This window comes from Tetranychus urticae, chromosome 3 (assembly GCF_039701765.1).
Source record: "Tetranychus urticae isolate SD_2017Ah chromosome 3, NJAU_TeUrti_SD_1.0, whole genome shotgun sequence".
In the NCBI taxonomy this organism is placed as follows: Eukaryota; Metazoa; Arthropoda; class Arachnida; order Trombidiformes; family Tetranychidae; genus Tetranychus; species Tetranychus urticae.
This window is the reverse complement of record NC_142960.1, coordinates 17351399-17371250: the sequence shown is the minus strand read 5'-3', so window position 1 is coordinate 17371250 and position 19852 is coordinate 17351399. Positions and strand designations below refer to the sequence as shown.

Below are 19852 nucleotides of genomic sequence, written 5' to 3'. Positions count from 1 at the left end.
CCAAATAACTTAATCCATTGTTAATATAATCTTACTTCTAACCTTGAATGTTAATCTTACATGTTTACAACTGATCCAAGCTGAATCAGTTTACTATTGCTTTATAAATCTTTCACTTTTCCATGTATTTCAATAACACGATTTGGGTTCACACCAAACAGTAGCACTAAGGGTGTTAAATGAAAGATAGAATTGAGAATTTGATGAAAATAAAAACACCAATAATGTTACTGATAATTCATTGTTAGTCATCAACTGATTCACAAACAACTAAACAACACTGGAATACCAATTTGTATTGTTCAATGCAAATGGTTTGATAGTCAGGTTAAATACCAAGTTCATGTAATCATCAATAAGATTAGAACAGGAATCTATCATGCCATCATTGACACTCTTCCTGAATGAATGATCATGAATCATCATCATTTTATCAAAACATCTCTCATAAATATAAACATGTAAATGGTTAACTTGGTTAGGTTGAGTTGAAAGCTGTAAAGGTCAATCCGTCGGTTAATTGATTTGAAAGTGCATTCCAATTGAAGTTCATTTTGATACAAAATGTACAATTGGTTAGGTTATAACTGGTGATGGGACAATCGATGAGCAAAGTAGATTACACCAGATTATGATTAAGATAATTGCGGTGAGAATAGCATCTTCAAATGAAAACGATTTGTCTATCTTAATCACAAGTATTTATTTTTCAATTGATAATCAATTGACTTGTTACTTGTGTTTGGGGTTACATTGGATGGTAAAGGCAAATCATTGAATCATTATTATATGATAAAACACACACACAGAAGACTGATGATGATCATCAGATTGGTATGGATGAGAAGGGGATAGAAAGAGGATAAGCAAATACAAAACAAAAAAAATTGATTAGTAGATGAAGCACAATTGAGTGGAAAAAATGATTCCATTATTATTATTATTTAGTCTGTTTACTAATTCCAATCTAACTTGATTGTTTTTCTTAGTGCCTAACACTGGCATCCAACATCAATCTCTCATCTCATCTTGATTCATCATCATATTCACTGTTTTCATACATCATATTGTCACTTTTAATATGATTAATGTCATTAATAATGTTTCTAAATATTTCAATTTTAATCTTTTCATCTCAACTAACCTTTATATTTTCCTAACAGTGTTAGTAATTTGTTGCCAATTACCTTTAACCTCATGTGAATCCAATTCATTACACAAATCACTATTTTCATCTTCACTACCAAATCACAGTAAAAAGTTTAAAGTATCATCCAAATCACCTGTTAATTCAATTGCGTCTGAATCTGTTTTACGCTTTTACTCGCCTGATGTGTCCACCAATTCAATACCATTGGGACCTTTTATTACTGGTATTCATGTTGAAAATGATCGAGCTTCAGTCGACTCTCTTGGAGTCAACATCATCTATGCAGACACCAAAACTTCAATCAGACTTTTTGGAACCAATTTTACTAATGATACATTAATTGCATTGACCCGAGTAGCTTCACCCGCCAACACCAATTGTAATGATTTATCCCGTTTTGAAACCATGCAAGCAACTTATTTGACCTCTACAATGGCCTTGATTACTATAAAAGAACCCAAATCTACCGATACTCTGTATTTATGTGCTAAAAATGTTGGCCCTGGTCAGGCAAAGTTGAATCCTAAAAGTTTACAAAAAAAGTCACAAGGTAGTGTTGATGGCGAGAACACAGTTACACAATCTGATTCAAAGTTCAAAATCAAAGGAAAAGCTCTTTCTTTGTTTACCAAAGGACAGGGAAATGAAGAGTATCAAGATGAAACTGAACAACCGATTCAGAGTAATTACACTGTCGTTTTCCGTGATGATCCTTCATCTCAACGGTCAACAGTCATTAAACCTGGAGACTGGATTCACCAAGGAACCGAGCCTTACCTGACTATTCAAATAACTGGACGTCTGCTTCCCCTTGGTTTACAAATTACACTCATATGTGTACTACTCTGTTTAACTGGATTATTTGCTGGTTTAAATTTGGGTTTAATGTCTTTGGATAAAAATGAGCTGAAAGTGATTGCTTTAAAGGGTGATGATGATGAAAAGCGTTATGCCAAAACCATTGAGCCACTTCGTCGTCGAGGCAACTTTCTTCTGTGTACCATTTTATTGTCAAATGTGGCCATCAATTCAACTTTAACTGTTCTTCTTGATCAACTTACCAGTGGTATACTGGCAATTGCCATATCAACTATACTTATTGTTATTATTGGTGACATTGTACCTCAAGCTATATGCTCACGCCATGGTCTTGCCGTTGGAGCTAAAACAATTTGGATAACATATCTATTCATGGCTTTAACAGCTCCACTTTCTTGGCCCATTTCAAAGATTTTAGACTATGCATTGGGTGATGAAATTGGCCAAGTTTATGATCGGGAACGTCTTATGGAATTCATTAGGATAACTCGAGATTATTCACAATTGGAACCAGCTGAGGTTAACATTATATCTGGAGCTTTGGAACTGAAAAAGAAGACTGTTGGCCTTATAATGACCTGCCTTGAAGACGTTTTCATGCTTCCCTTGGCCACTCGTCTTGACTTTGATACAGTCTCTCGTATTGAAAAATCTGGTTACTCAAGAATACCCATTTACAAGGATGATAGGAAAAACATTGTTGGTCTTTTGTACGTTAAAGATTTGGCCTTTGTTGATCCTGATGATAACATGCCATTAACTACTCTAATTGAATATTATCGTCATCCTCTGATTTATACCTGGGAAGATACAACACTGGACATTGCACTGGCTGCTTTCAAAGAGGGAAAATCACATTTATCATTTGTTCGTCGACTCTTTGATGATGATGATCATACAGATCCATATTATGAGGTTGTTGGTGTAGTAACATTGGAAGATGTTATTGAGGAAATTTTACAAACTGAAATTGTGGATGAAACTGATGTGTATACCGATAATCGTTTAAAACAGCGCCGTTTCCGTCCATCTGAACGAGACAATTCAGTCTTTTCATCTTTGAGACACTGTCAAGATAATACTGCCATTTCACCACAGATGATCCTAGCAACTTATCAATTTTTATCCTCATCGTGCTCTCCTTTCGCTAATCAGTTTATCACTGAAACAATTTTACGTCGTCTTCTAAGTCAAAGAATCTATTTCCATCACGTTTACGACCCTGAGAGAGATGATCCAGGTAAGCTTTTATTTCAATTTTACTTTGCATTATACAATCTCAATCTCATACTTATTATTTTCCGTTTTATTTTTAGAGCCTCGCATCCAAATCTACACCCGAGACAAGCCTGCGGATTATTTTGTTATGATATTGGAAGGACGTGTTCAAGTGACGGCTGGTAAAGAGCAATTGACTTTCTATGGTGGACCATTTACTTCATTTGGATCGGATGCATTGAAAATTTTACCAAGTTCAACAACATCAACAAATGAACAATTGGAATCAGCATTTGTTTACAAACCTGATTTTACCGTTGAAATTATTCAAACTACCACTTATCTAAAAATAACTCGTAAATTGTATCTTTCTGCAATCAAGGCTTCACAAATGGACAGAGGTTCTTCAAATGTCTCATCAAAATCATTTTCATTTCCTCCGTTGTCCAGTTCAGCATCGCTTTCATTTACAATTGATTCAACTGAACTTTCAAAAGGTTCCAATAACAATCCTAATACAATTATCACTACTGATGCTCAACAGCCACAAAATGAACTACGAAATGAACAGGAAACTTCAAGTAATGATCTCAAATTTAATTCAAGTACAGAAGTCCACAGTTTTATCAATCCTTCATTTGAGATGGAAAGCTGATTATAATTATAAAAATAATGATCAGATAATTAATTGTCATTTTATAATAAAACAAATTAAAAATAAAAAGGTTAATCATTTAAATTCAAACGGTATATTTTACATAAGTGCGTTATCATTTTTATATGATGAGTAATATGGATTTAAATTTTGACAAATTTTCTCAAAAAAATGATGTAAAAGGTTATTTATACACATGTTATATAATATTCATGTTTAAAATATGGAACATGGAGAAAGTTATTCAATTTCAGGCTAAACCAAATGATTTATCCATTTGCTATGCAAAGAGCTCTGAAATTTTCAGTAAATATAAACATGAGCAAATCTTTTTTCAAGCGCGAATTACGTGTTATAGCAGTAAGTTCATTTAAATTTACACAGTCACCAACTGATAATGCTACTGTTAAATCTGATTCTGATTGCCTCAAAACCATTCTCATTACCGATCTTCTACCAGTCGAGTATCCAGTTGATCTTGTTGGCGATCTTTTAATTTTTTCAATCCAAATATCGAGCTGGAAAATTGCCGACCGCGCCATCTCTCATCTGATTTGAAAACTATATGTTTTTAACGGAATCGATCTCAGCATACGTAACAAGTCGTTCCAAGCAATTTTTACAGATGAAAATCGATTGATGAATCAGCTCAAATTGAATTTGTTTAACTTCGTTTTCGTTTATCGTTTTTAAGATTAAGTTCTGGCGTTTATTATGTCTAATTTATTGAGGTATTGAGTAGATTGGTCCTATTGAGGATAAAATTTTCAACTTCTGTCGAATGTAACTTGAAATAAAATTGTTCCACCTGGTTCAAAACCTATTGAGAAGACAAACCAGTCTGAGCAATATTCTGAAAATTTAAGATAGTCCTAATTCATAATGCTGAGTTTGATGAAAAGTCGTTGATTTGGTTGAACATCGATTCAAGTGTGGGTTAGATATTAAAATTTCTGCTTATTTTCTATTTGAACCTAATTCTTCCGACTTTCATACATAGGCGTTATCGTAAACTGGGATAGAACCATTAAACATGGAAATTGAAATTAACACTGTCAATTGACCTAAAATTTAATAGATTTCTATCTCGTATTTTATATTTGAACATGAATATTATATAACATATGTATAAATAACCCTTTACCTCATTGTTTTGGAAAAATGTGTCAAAATTTAAATCCATTTTACTCACCAAAATAAGAATGATAACGTAGTTTGAATTTGAATGATTAACCTTTTTATTTTTATTATAAAATGGCAATTAATTATTTGCTCATTAATATAATCAGCTTTTGATTTCAAATGAAGGATTGATGAAACTGTGAACCTCTAAAATTTACAAGAAGGTTTCGACAAAAATATCAGTTTTTTTATTTAAATGCAATTTTCTGTTTTATTGAAATGATTAAGCATAATTTACAGAAAGTGTATCAATATTAGAGAGCATCAGAATCAATAGCAACTGGCCTTGGAAGCCAATAGTGAAAGCTATGTTTATTTGAAAAATTGAACCTAAGTTTCACTCACTGGCCAATAAGCGGTGGCACACTAATACTTGGGGCAATTAAACATTTAGTGCTGGCAGTTGTAATTGATTTAGAGTGGTACTTCAGATAATCGATTCAATCAGACGCAACCTTCAGCAGTAAGTGTTCGAGATTTCTCACCAATTTGGGTTCCATTGGTAGGATGTACACACCAACAGTGTCCAGTTGATGCATGACATTGGTATTTCTTAAAGTGACCATTTTCCTCGCATTGAGGGGTAAAATGACCGACTCCTAATCATACAGAGAAACGAGTTAGCTTGAAATGTATCAAAAACATGTGAATAAACTTACGTTTAGGTTTTTCGCTGGTGATTTGGTGTCGTTGAAGAATACAATCACAGGCTTTGATTTTCTTGGAAGGAGCTCGAATAATGTTACCTTCAGGGTCCCAACATTGACAGAATCGACCACCACCAACAGCTTCACCGTGACACTGAAGAGAAGCAAACTTTCCATCAGGTCGACATTCAGGGATCAATCGTCCAGGAAGTCGGGTGTTTGAATTTGTTTCCATTTGTCGGCGATAAGTACATGAGGTAGTATCAGAACTGGCTGCGTTTGTTGAAACAGAGGAGCTAGAAGCTGAAGAACGGAGCTTAGGTTGAGATGGTGGCGGTGGTGTTACTGAAAGATTCAACTTGGTTGCATTGCTTACAGCTGGAGCTACAACTGGCGCCGGATTTGACACAGTTAAACCTAAATAAATTAAAACAAAGGTTGATTAGTAAATGAAGTCTAGATAAATGTCTATTAATGTTACAAACCTTTGGGATAAGTTGAAACATTTTGAACAGTGAACAGAATAGCACAAATGATAATTAAAGATCTCATTGTAATAGCGGAATGATGAATGAAGGAGAAACAAAAAACTATGGTAAAGCGATTTGTCTAAAGATGACTTGCAAACTAAATTTTCCAACACTTGCTACCTTTTATTTTATACTTTCTATACTTTCAGAATCTGATTACAATTGTACAAATAATAATAATTATAATTATCGTGAAGATTCGAATTACCAATTGAGAAATGTTTAAGATTTCAGTTGGAAGTAAATACTCAAGATAATGTTTCAAGATGTTATTAAAAGAAATGATGTTTGTGCTTTCTTCTTTGTTATTGTAGATCGTTTGTCAATCATGTCTGGCATATTTTTCATGGATCTTAAAAGGTTCATCTATGAACCTACCTCTAATCTAATGATCAAATTAGGATAATTAGCTTCAACACTGACTCTAATCTATTCTGTTTCCTGTTAATAAGTAATCAATAAGTTAATAGATAAGTGAAATTTACCTTGATTGGATTCGGATATTCAACAATTGTCCTTACACATCCAAAGAAATCAAAGTTAAGATGGGATGGTCTGATGATTAAAATGTATGATTTGTTACCAGATTATAATTACTCGAATCATCATCTTTACGATTGATGAAAATGATCAAATCTTTACCAGTCAATCAAAAAATAGAAAACACTTCAATTATGATTATCTCTCATTGCTTTGACATCTTGTTGGTGCATTTCAATATTACTTGAATCTTATCTTTATCTCGCTCCAGATAATTGGTTAAAATGGGTTGACCAAGTTCCATTATCGATCCAATTCTCAAGATTTCTTCCGGTTAATCTTTGACCTGCAATCACTGGTTGTCGTAGGCCTGGTGTTGATGGCACAATGGATAGTATCAATGGCAATGCCTAAGTCAAGTGGCCTGACTGTCACTATAAAAGAATAAGACAAGATTAAATGAGAGATCATTTTGAAACCAGATTGAGTGAAACCAACAAGAAAAATCAAGTTAAGCTTGATTCGATCAAGTACATGTGTAATATGAGTCTCCAGCAAAATAGTGTTAATTGAAGCAAGCTCTAATTACATTATTTTCTGTTCATTCAAGTGCTGTAACATATTATCAACGATCAATTAGAGACTAATAAAGTCAGGACATTTCATCATTTACAATCACTTCAGAATATTTTTCCCTCAAAAACCTACCTTGTTTGGTGTTGTTGAATAGTCATTGAAACATTGATGAAGCCTCACCAAAGCGAACAAAAGAGACATTTTTTACACTGGCAAGAGTCAACACTGTAATTATCTATGAAATTATTGAAAAGTTAAATAAACGATCATTAGTTGAAAGTAAAGAGAAATAGTTGAATTGAGAAGGACAAGAAACTTTCAAGGTTAGTAAGTAAAGATTGTTAGACTTGCAGGGTTACTTTCAGTTTATTATTTAACATAAATTTTGTACTAACCATGGTAACTGAATTGTTAACCAAATCGATTACCTTTTACTTACCTGACAATTCAATTGATTTCTATTCTCTACTCATCATATTTCAAGTAATTTCGTAGTCACCTTCAAAAGTTGAGTTCGCGTTCGTGTTTACATTCAATTCATCAACAAGCATAACATGCTTTTTACCGGTATATTTTTGGGTGATCGCTAGATGGCGCTTGTAGTATTGCACTGTAATATTTGTTTTCTTTTTTTTTCTCAGAAACAAATCTGTTAGTCTGGAGCTCGATTAAAAGCTCATTTCAGTTTTTTTTCAATCTAGTTTTTCTCATTAGTTTGTGTTGATTGTTTTGTGTTGAGAAGTTATTCACAATTAAGTTGACAATCAAAACTTGGATCAATCGTAAATTATTTATCAAACCAAATCCTTTCATGTTAATCTATTATGGACCATAAACAAGTCTACCTTGAATCTCTTTGTGGTGATTCACCTTTTTGGGTAAGTTCATGTAAACTCGGATCTTTCTTTACCTCTTTTTTAAATTTTTTTCCTTTGTTACATAATGCAATGCCGCATTGAAATAAACCTGTAAGATTTAACAAAATTGCTGGAAATCTTGCGACTTGTTTATCTTTATACATTTTTCGAACTGTCACGCAGTCGAAAATCGATATTGAGAAAATAATGTTTGTTCTAGTCTTGATATTTTTAAAATTATTGTAACCTTGTAATTTATTATTATACTTAACCTTACTCATTTGCCAAAACATTGGCAAAGGGCCAAGAATTTTGATCTGTTATGTTTACTCTTTCTGCTTCTGTATTTAGACTATATTTTCATTGTTTTCTTTTGTCTTTACATGTACATTTACAACCGGCAATGATTGGATAACAGGATTACAATTTATCATGGAACTCGACAGCTCCCAAATTGACTCGTTGTTTCCATCAAACAATACTTAACTGGTTACCCACAACATTTTTATGGCTATTCTCCGTCTACGAACTCACAAGAACTGCTAGGATAAAAAAGAAACCGATTCCTTGGAATAAACAGAATCGTTCTCGTTTAATTTTATCCCTTTCTTGTATACTTATTAATACTTTACAATTATTCAACATCATCTATCGATACTTCAACTCATCAGATCAACCGACTCCATCTGATTTTTATGCACCATTGCTTAACATTGCTTCTTTTGTAAGTTGAGATAATTTTTTTCCGTTTAAAATGTTACAAAGTACTTACCAAACTCAGTGCAGATATATTTCTCTACTTCAACTTTTAATTGATTGCAATATTTCAATTTACTGTTTTATTGTACAATTTCAAGAAGCAGTCTACATTCAATATAGATTTGTGGTGTTTATTAGCATATAATAATCATTACTTTCTAATTCAGTGTGATCATTATGGTAGCTTTTGAGTACCAAAAGCTTCTTGAATACCATAGTTGTACTTTAATCAAATCATAACATTTCTTCTTTTGTAAGTTATTTATAATATTTGTGGTCAAAATTATTCTGAAAAATGGAGAATTAGTATTTAACAAGCGGTCAAGCTAGAATCTTTTGATCTGATTTTTAGTCAGATAAGTTGAGCTTCTTGATTTGATTCAAAAACACTAAAATATGTTTCATAGAAGGTCAATTTTCATGATTCTTTTCTTTGATTGATCTGCACTCAAGTGAGATAAGTATTATCATATTTCTCAATTGACTCAAATTCATATAAATTTCTATGTGCATGCTTTTTCTGACAACTTCTTGATTATTCTTCTGTTGTCACAGTAATCACTTAGTAAAAACAGATTCAAAATGCTTGCACTTAATTCATACTTGTTAATGGATCATAGCTGCGCTGATTGAGATAAATTTTAATGACACTTAAAATAGCTTACTTGATTGATACAATTTTATTTTAGCTTTTCATGTTATTCCTAGACTAATTTTTGTTTTCTTTTTATTCTAGACTTTGGTTACTCTTTTCTTGTACTATCAACGACTTCGTGGTATACATACTAGTCCTGTGATATGGATCTATATGTTTTTACAAGCACTTTGCACATTTCTTATAAATTATCAAACCTGGGTTGATGCTGCAGAATATACCTCATCAGAAATAGTATTATTCAATGTTTATTTTATTGTTATCGCTCTTCTTTTTATTGTCACATCATTTGCTGACGCCGTTGCCTCCCCAGAAGACCACGAACTATCCACTAAACAAGAACAAGAGCATAAAAAGAAAATCAGTCCAGAATATCGAGCTTCATTTCTCAATCAGTTGACTTTTTGGTGGTTCAATGAAATGGCTATTTTAGGATGGAGAAAAGATTTAACTACTAAAGATCTTTGGGAACTACGTGATGATCTCAAAACAGAAAATCTCATTAAACCATTTGAATCACGATTTGAAGAAGCTTTGCTAAAAGCAAAGAAAAAGTCAACACAAAAGCTGCAATTGAATGGAAACACTGATAAATCTCCAACCGATGAGGCTGTTAAAGTCAAGAAAGTTAATTTCATACCAATTTTCGCGAGAATCTTTGGTTCTTACTTCATTGTTGGCTCCTTTTTCAAGTTAATACAAGATATTTGTCAATTTGTGACTCCGCAATTGCTAAAGTTAGTTTCCATTTCCTTATTTAAATGAATTTTTCAAATAATTAATATTTCTGCTCTCTCTACAGATCACTGATCAATTTTACTCAAAATCCAAAAGAGCCAGCTTGGCATGGATTCGCTATTGCATTCGCCATGTTTGCAGTCTCCACAATCCAAAGTATCTTCGTGAACCATTACTTTTATCGAATGTTTATGACAGGAATGCAAGTTAGTTCAACGCTCACTGCGACAATCTACAAGAAATCTCTTAATCTCGGTGATAAAGCAAAGAAAGAAGTTACATCTGGTGAAATTGTCAACTTAATGGCTGTCGATGCTAAAAGATTTTTAGATCTTATTCCCTTTATCAACTTGATCTGGTCAGCGCCATTGCAAATTGTCTTGGCGATCTATTTTCTTTACTTGGAGCTGGGCTATTCTGCTTTATTTGGATTACTTGTCATGATTTTATTGATTCCGTTCAATGGATACATCGCAAGTGTGAGTCGTAATATGCAAATCAAATTGATGAAACAAAAAGATGAAAGAGTTAAATTCATGAACGAAATTTTAAGCGGAATCAAGATTATCAAGTTTTACGCTTGGGAAAAATCATTCTTACAACATGTAACTGGTTTACGTAACAAAGAACTTCAACATTTGAAAAATATTTCATATCTTGGATGTGCATCATCATTTCTTTGGATCTGCGCTCCAACAATGGTTTCTGTGACTACATTTGCGGCTTACGTTTTGATCCAGGGTGAAACGTTGACAGCTCAAAAAGCATTCGTTTCGCTGTCTTTATTCAATATTTTGAGATTTCCTCTGACAATGTTACCTCAATTAATCACATTTTATATCATGGTGAGATTAAGATTTTACTATTATTGCTGTCTAATTATTCAATTACCTTGATCTTAATTTTTTTATCTTTTTTTCATTATCAGGCATCAGTTTCCATCAAGCGAATAAACAACTTTTTAAGTTATGATGATCTTGATCCTTATGTGACAAGAAATGATGAGATTGATGCAATCTCAGTTGAAGACGCTTGCTTTAAATGGGGAAAGAAAATAGAAGAAAAAAAGGAAGCAAAGACAAAGCGTAGATTTTTATTCAAAAAACCAAGAAAGGTCGAAGTTGATGTAAACGAAAATGGTGAAATATCTACTGCATTACTCAATGATGAACCAACATTACAAAAGATCAACATAAGAGTTAAAACCGGCTCATTCGTGGCTATCGTAGGTTCAGTCGGCTCAGGAAAGAGTTCATTATTAAGTGCCATTTTAGGTGAGATGGAGAAAGTCAAAGGTCGAATCAATATTAATGGTAAACTAAGGATAGCATATGTCGCTCAACAAGCTTGGATACAAAATGCAACACTACGAGATAACATTTTATTTGGTAAACCTTTCGATAAAACTAAATATGATAAAGTAATAGCAGCTTGTGCTCTTGGGCCAGATTTAGCTTATTTACCTGGAGGTGATGAAACTGAAATTGGTGAGAAAGGTATCAACCTTTCAGGTGGCCAAAAGCAAAGAGTTAGTTTAGCAAGAGCGTGTTACAGTGATTCTGATCTGTACATATTAGATGATCCATTGAGTGCCGTTGATGCTCATGTGGCTAAACATATATTTAAAAATGTACTTAGTTCAAAAAGTGGACTTCTTCGGAATAAAACACGAGTTCTAGTCACAAACAAATTGGATATTTTATCCAAAGTCGATAGTATTTATGTCCTTACCAATGGTAAAATAAGTGAAACTGGTACATTTAAAGAGCTGATGGATTCGAAAGGTGATTTCTCAGAATTAGTTGAACAATTCACAAATCGTGCTGCTGAACAAGAGGAAATTGAAGAATCGTTTAATGAATCCTTAGACAGAAAGGAAAGTCTAAAAGAGTCTACTTCATCAGCTCCAGTCGATAACAAAAATAAAAAGTTAATTGAAGTTGAAACAGCTGAAACCGGTAAAGTCCGGTGGGCAGTTTATTTTGAATATTTCAAAATGGTTTCCGTCTTGTGGTTCATTATGATAATCCTTTCCTTAATCACTTCAAATGGTTTCTCACTTGGCTCCAATGTTTGGCTATCATCTTGGACAAGTGATTCGGACAATGCTAACTATACCTTAGATCACACCAAAATGAGACTCGAAGTTTATGGAGCCCTTGGTCTCGGACAAGGTAACGTGTTATTTATTAATATCGAGTTTTCTTGAACGATTAATTTCATATTCTTTTTATTAATTTTAGGTATTGTTACCTTTATTGGCTCTTGGTTACTCGTTGTTGGTACTATTCGTGCTTCAGTTGGTTTTCATCGAGACTTATTGTATCAAATTTTTCGTTCACCAATGTCATTTTTTGATACAACCCCAACTGGGCGCATTGTCAATAGGTTTTCAAAAGATATTGATACCGTTGATTCAATTATTCCTCAAAACCTAAGGTAATAATCAGATTAAGATAATCTATTTCTCAAATTAACTTTCATATGATTGATATATATATCTAAATGTATCTTCAATTACATTACTTCCAGGTCTTGGTTATTGTGTTTCTTTCAAGTGCTATCCACTTTCGTGATAATTTCATACAGTACACCTCTTTTCATCATTGCTCTCGTTCCAATCTGTTGTGTTTATGCATTTATTCAACGTATCTATGTCGCCTCATCTCGTCAACTCAAGAGACTTGAATCTGTCACTCGATCTCCGATTTACTCACATTTTGGAGAAACTTTGAATGGAGTTAGTACTATAAGAGCATTTGATGTTTCCGATAGATTCATTCAAGAATCAGCAGATAAAGTTGACCACAATCTATGCTGTTATTATCCAAACGCGATAGCAAATCGATGGCTAGGAATAAGACTAGAATTCTGTGGAAACATGATTTTATTATTTGCTGCATTATTTGCTGTCTTTTCACGAAAACAACTTGATAGTGGAACAGTCGGTCTTTCTGTTTCGTATGCCTTGAGCATCACAGCTACATTGAATTGGCTGGTTCGAATGTCGTCCGAGTTAGAAACTAATATTGTTGCTGTTGAACGAATATTGGAATACTGTAAGATACAAAGTGAAGCTGATTGGTATGAAGCTAAAGTTAAACCAGATGATTCTTGGCCTGAAAAAGGATCTATTAAATTTAATAATTACGAGACTCGTTATAGAGAAGGAACTGAATTGGTTTTAAAAGGTATAACAGCAGATATTAAATCAAAGGAAAAAGTTGGAATTGTTGGTAGAACTGGTGCCGGTAAATCAACAGTTACATTATCATTATTCAGATTAATTGAACCAGCTGGAGGAAATATTTTTATTGATCAATACAATATCAGTGATTTACCTCTGCATCCTTTGAGATCTCGTCTAGCAATTATACCTCAAGATCCAGTTCTTTTTGGTGGTAAATTGAGATTTAATCTTGATCCATTTAATATTTATTCTGATAATGAAATATGGGATGCTCTATCTCATGCACATCTAAAAGATTTTGTATCAAATACCGGTGAAGGTCTTGATTATTCAATTGCTGAAGAAGGTAAAAATTTAAGTGTTGGTCAAAGGCAACTTTTATGTTTAGCAAGAGCTTTGCTTAAAAAACCAAAAATTTTATGTAAGTATTTCGTCTTATTTTATACATATTCAAAGTATTTGATTCAATATCTAATTCAATATTTTTTTTGATTGATAGTTCTCGATGAAGCTACTGCTGCTATTGATTTGGAAACTGATTCACTGATTCAAAAAACAATTCGTAGTGAATTCAAAGATTGTACAATTTTAACGATTGCCCATCGATTAAATACAATAATGGATTCTGACAGAGTTTTGGTTCTTGATAAAGGAAAAGTTGCTGAATTTGATACACCTGAAGCATTGTTGGATAAAAAAGATTCAATTTTCTATTCATTAGCCAAAGAAGCAAATCTTGTTTTGTGATTTTGTTTTTGTATAGTATTTTTTTGTTTGTAACAATATTAATTTTTCAAATATTTTTTCTGTGTATCAATTAAATTTGATAGTATAAGTTTTGTTATAAAGACTCTGGCATAATTTAAAGCATTTAAAAATAAATCATTTATTCTTTAAAATCGGAAAACCAATAACATTTTCAATTTTATTTTGTTTTATCTTTTTGTTAGCAACAATGTCAACAATATTTCAGTGTACATTTGCAATGTTGAAATGTCAATAAAATCCAATTCCACTCCATTAGAGAAGCATGAAATGTTCAGCTGATGACCCAACTTAATAAGATCATAAATATAGTCGTCAGAAGATTTCTAAGTGTTGATGGTGTGAATGATAGACTGAAATCTTTGTCCTCCAAAACAACGTCACCATCAGCTACTACTTGCATCCAATAAGTCGCGTTTCTAGTTGGGTATTGATTCTTGGTTATTGGGTTTGTTACATTCAAAGGTAACAACCACGAACATCTATCGTTACCGATGCTCTTGCTTTTTTTATCCAGTGGAGGGCTTAATAGATATTTTTGTTTATTTGAAATAATGAAACCGTCAACCAACGAATTACCGAAATTACATTGACCAACTATTGTAAGCGAACTTTTTGTATCATTAAGATTGATATTAACTATTCTTGCTTGTGAACCACTTCTTTCCAAAGTGAATTGAGTTCCGTTTAATTTGGGGTCAGTTACCAATGTATATATTTTGAATTTAAATATACCCTTTGAACTGAGCATTATTGGCCTGTCCAAGCATCCATTTTCACAATTGATCACAGATCCATCCGAGAAGTTGATAAACAAACAAACAATTAAAACTAGGAAATTCATTTTTCACGATTGAAAACAGATTTTATAACGGAAACAAATCAAATGAAAAGTAGTCGGAGTAATGAGCTTTATTTGTTGAACTATAGCAAATAAACGCGGGATTTTTTGTGGATGAATAGCTAATTAATTTGACTTTATTTATAGTAAAATAAAGTTATTCATTTTGAAACTGGTGTGGTTTCATACCGGACACGGAATTATCTTATGATTCCATTTACGCCTATTAGCTTACAAATTATCGAGCAACAGTTTAGTTGCAAAAGCAAATAATTATGATGAAACAATTAACGAATGAAAATCATGAGGAATGCAGTTAACCTTTACCTTATCAATTAATTCATAAGCTAGTTCAAAAATATATTAAAATTATAAATCAGAGTATTGCAATCATATTAGCAAGGGGTTTAAGTATCATTATAACAATTGATAAATCACCTAATTTCAATGGAAATTTTATAATCAGATTTCTTCAATCACTAAGCATCCTATTTAAATCAATAACGTAGAAATATATGCCTCACAAATAGTGATTAAATTATTAATTTACTTAAACCCAATAGTCAGATCTCATTTAGCTTTAAAGCAAATGGTATCTACACGAATCAAATCGATTCAGTTGGGTTGCCAATTAGGCACGATTTGCTAGAAAAAACGAGCCACAAATAAAAACTCTTTTAAAGGCATCTCTATGAAAGAGGCCAATTTGGTCGTTAAAGGTGAAAAAAGTTATTTAAGATAACTGCAATCGATACTAAACTGGACCAGTTTAATTACCATAAATGAGCTTGAACTGAGAGAAAAAGATAATAGCGAAATATTTCGAGAAATCATTGAAGAATATGAATGAACTTTTATTTTATCTGACCTGTTGGAGGATTCAATCAAATTATTTTTTACTTATTAATATATTCGTATGTAATAAGTAACATCTTTCGAGGTACAATAACTCAGATGTCAGTAAATTATTCAATCAACACTTTTGTTTAACCAAAACATCTCAATCGGACAGATTTCAGGAATTGCAGAGTGATTACAGTACTTTGGAATCGAAAGTCCATTTAGAGTTAAACTTTTTTTGAAAAAATATTGAGCCAGGCGGATTATAAATGAGCTAATAAACACTGAAATACTTTTCGGAAATGATCAAAACTTGCATACGGTATCAACCATAATGCAAAGTAAAATCCCAGCAAGTTGAAATTTTCATCTGTTTAGTTCCTAAAAATCGAATTATAACTAAATCTTGCTCGAAACAATTTCTAGACGCAGGTTGTATACACTTATAATTACGAAAGATTTATCCGAAAATTGACCTTTCACAAGAAATAGATTTTGCTAACGATCTTGAGCATGCCAGGTTGGGTGCGTAATAACCGCACCAAACCATGCTAAAGTGATAAACTATTAATATCATAAATAATCATAAATGTATCATAAATTGACATCTTTTTATTACAAATCTGATTTGCTTGCTGAGTATTGTTGATGTTATTGATTGCTTTAGTTCTTGTGTACCAGTGACTATCTTTTGCTCAATTCAAAACGCCTTCTTTTAACACATTCACTGAAATTTCGCACCTTATCAGATCTCTAATAATACTTACAAGATACTTGTTGGATGGGAGACAGAGATGACTTTTTTGCCTTGAAAATGCTGTTTAGTAAGGATTAATCATATGAAATAGGGCCAAATTCAAACTGTGATCTTCAGGTAATTGTTTGGTTGATTTTGGTAAATTTAGCTTTAATTCAATTATTAATAATTCACGCATTTCCATATGCAATTAGGATGCAAAATTTGATCTCAGCCTTGACCAACTCTCAGAGTAAGCGCAAAAAGTTTTCTCGGTTACATTAGGTTAGGCAGACAATGTGTGAGCAATAAAAAATGGCACCAACTTTAGCTTAATTTTATAATTTGAATTAGGAATTTTGGTCCATTTTGGTTTATTGAAAATTTATTAATAACTAATACCTGTTTTTAAACTTGTTATGCACCTTTTGATGAGAAAATCATTTTATCGTGATTAACCAGATTAATTAGTGTGATAAAAAAAATGACATTAAAATGATGAGAGAACAATCTTGTTGATAAAAATAAGACTCAATGTCTTCCTGAGGGTCTTTCACGATATTTAATTGTTAGTCAAGAAGGGTTGTCAGTTATATAATACAAAGGAGGGACTTTCGAGTTAAGAGTAGGAACTTCGTGGGGACCTGAAAACTGAGACCATTAGTACTAATTTCTTAGATGAACAGCTTCAGAAAATCGAGGTTAAAGTTGAAACTTTTTTTTCCTGTTGAAAATCTTTTGTTCAATTACAGGACTGGAGATAAAGGTTTGCGCCAACTTTGTCTGGTCATGGCGCCTTAATGTCTAGTCTTTTTGTCAACTTTTTTTAGGTAAATTAAAGATTAAACTTTGAAAAATTACATAATGCATTTTAAGTTTAAGTCACAATGGGTAAACTTAAGTTATCGATAGATTTAGTCAGTGAAGTAAAAACTCTATTTGCCATGGGATTCAGTGCTTCAGTTATTCATAAAAAATTGAAACAACGGAATATTAAAATTTCCCTCGCTACTATCAAACGTTATAGATATGCTGATTTATCTAATACAAAAAAAGTGCCAAAAAATAAGGAAAAAGTGACCATCAACCCTAATCGTTTGAAAAAGTTGAATTTAAGTGATTTGAACAAACTGAAACGGAAGCTCAGTAGACCTAATCCACCTAAAGTTACTCATCTTTCTAAGCAGTTTGGAGTTGCCCGATCTACAATCCGTTATTATGTAAATTTGGCCTGAAAAAGCGAACAAAAAGGCGTGTTCATAAGTTGACCGACAAACAAATTGAAGTTCGACGCAAGCGTGCTAATTGGATGTATCGTTTTTTAGGTAACGAAAATTGGAAAAGAATTATAACCAGCGATGAGTGTTTATTTCACCTGAGTGATGCTAATCAAGAAAACCCCTATTATTATGTAAGAAAAGGTCAAAAAACCACGCATTACATGACAAAACCATCTCGATTTAGCAAGAGTGTTATGGTTTGGGGTGCAATTTCGTTCAACGGTAAATTGGAATTGCGGTTTATCAGATCTGGAGTCAAGATCAATTCTGATTGTTATATCAATGATGTACTTAAACCAATGATTGAAAATGACATTCCTCGTCTTTACCCTGATAAAAATTGCATATTTCATCAGGACAGCGCTCCAAGCCATGCTTCGGCAAAAACCTTAGAATTTTTAAAGGCCAGTGGAATTTCATTCATCCACCCATCTAAATGGGTTCCTTTCTCACCTGACCTCGCACCGATGGATTATTGCATTTGGGGTTACATGAAAAACAAACTTGCAAGCAAAAAAGCTAAGACATTAAAAGGCTTAACAAATGCAATAAAAACCATATGGAATGAAATTCCACAAAGCCTTATCCAAAAATGCTTATCCTCATGGCAAAAGAGATTTTTCAAATTAATTACTAATGAAGGAAGACAAATTGAAATAAATTAAATTTCTAACTTAAACCAATTTCTAGAAAAATTATTTACAATTTGGCTCAAATTTTTATCTCCAGTCCTGTATGGTGTAGATTTTTTTCATAAAACTTATTTACCTGGCGTAACTTTAGATTTCAAAGCAGGCAATTTCGCGAAATCAAATTTTCTTTTTTGTGAAACAGTTCACTCGATTTTTGGTTATCGAAATACTTTCGAAATATTGCTATTGCTTTATGGCTTTAAGACCAAAGGTGAAAATCATTGGATAATCGAAAAAATGTCCGACTCATTATGTTTACTCATGATTTTCATGAAAAATGAGTGTTGGTTGCCTTACTTTTACTGTCACAGAGAGTGGTGGTTTAACCGAAAATCGAGTGATTTGTTATACAAAAACAGAAAATCTGATTTCGCGAAAAAACACATTTTTTGGAGCACAAAAATTACATCAGAAAATGATTTTGATGAAAAAATCTGGTTCAATAAGTGTACAAACAGCGTTTCAACTTTAGTTTTAACTGTCGATCGGTTCAGTTTTTATTTCGCTACAAACTAACAATTTTTGCCCTTTACATTGGTTTGGTCTTATTTTGATTTTTTATCGAGACCCGATAAAATCTTTGCTCATTAATTGATATTACATGTATTCAGCAAAACTAAAAATCAAAATCAGAGTTTAATTTACAATTAGTAAATTAAACGCGCCAGGCTGCATTGATGCCACTTCTTATGAATGATAATTTTCATTTTTCCATTCATTAGTTATAATTGTCTTAATCATTTCAATTAAACTTACATTTTTTGTCCAGTGATTAGCATTCTCTGAACATAAGGTACTTTCAAGTTACTGCTGAACAACTGTCGATCCAAGTTTCAAGCTTCAACTAAAATGTTCAGCAATACAAGTTGAATTGACAGACTATCCTTAAGAGGATCATATTGCTCTTCAATATCAAGTGAGTGTTTCCCAGTGTTTTTTACTCAGCCAAATTATCGATACTTTGCCTGTTGGTAATACTCGATACTTTAAGTACTCGATAACAAAAAACGTATAATTTGATGAAATTACCAGGCAAAGAATTACAGAATTGAGAAAAAATTGAGCTTTCAGATGTTACTAGAGACTCTGAAAGCAAAACGCGGCACAGACCTATGCTTTAATTGTCTGCTGCTCCTAATTAATGCTCTAATTAAATACTCGATATCTTTATGGTTGATACCGATTCTTTTAATATCGCGAAATACTAGATCAAGATTGAGTATCTATATCATTACTGATCCT

At 32.5% G+C, this 19852-nt stretch overlaps 3 protein-coding genes across 3 annotated transcripts; 2 read left to right on the top strand and 1 right to left on the bottom strand.

Moving 5' to 3' along the window:
- Positions 1–985: 985 nt before the first annotated feature.
- LOC107363275 (unextended protein) lies at positions 986–3926 on the top strand. Its single transcript, XM_015930481.3, has 2 exons — positions 986–3209; positions 3286–3926. Exons 1-2 carry the CDS (start codon positions 1082–1084, stop codon positions 3840–3842), a joined length of 2685 nt encoding a protein of 894 aa, XP_015785967.2. The 5' UTR covers positions 986–1081; the 3' UTR covers positions 3843–3926.
- A 1281-nt stretch (positions 3927–5207) lies between these two features.
- On the bottom strand, positions 5208–6292 carry LOC107363065 (U20-hexatoxin-Hi1a). Its single transcript, XM_015930235.3, has 3 exons — positions 6157–6292; positions 5684–6088; positions 5208–5623 (listed from the first exon to the last, which is right to left on the bottom strand). Exons 1-3 carry the CDS (start codon positions 6221–6223, stop codon positions 5469–5471), a joined length of 627 nt encoding a protein of 208 aa, XP_015785721.1. The 5' UTR covers positions 6224–6292; the 3' UTR covers positions 5208–5468.
- A 1615-nt stretch (positions 6293–7907) lies between these two features.
- LOC107363063 (multidrug resistance-associated protein 1) lies at positions 7908–14363 on the top strand. Its single transcript, XM_015930233.3, has 8 exons — positions 7908–8135; positions 8533–8838; positions 9610–10265; positions 10331–11111; positions 11195–12440; positions 12510–12705; positions 12799–13877; positions 13956–14363. Exons 1-8 carry the CDS (start codon positions 8082–8084, stop codon positions 14201–14203), a joined length of 4566 nt encoding a protein of 1521 aa, XP_015785719.2. The 5' UTR covers positions 7908–8081; the 3' UTR covers positions 14204–14363.
- Positions 14364–19852: the final 5489 nt, after the last annotated feature.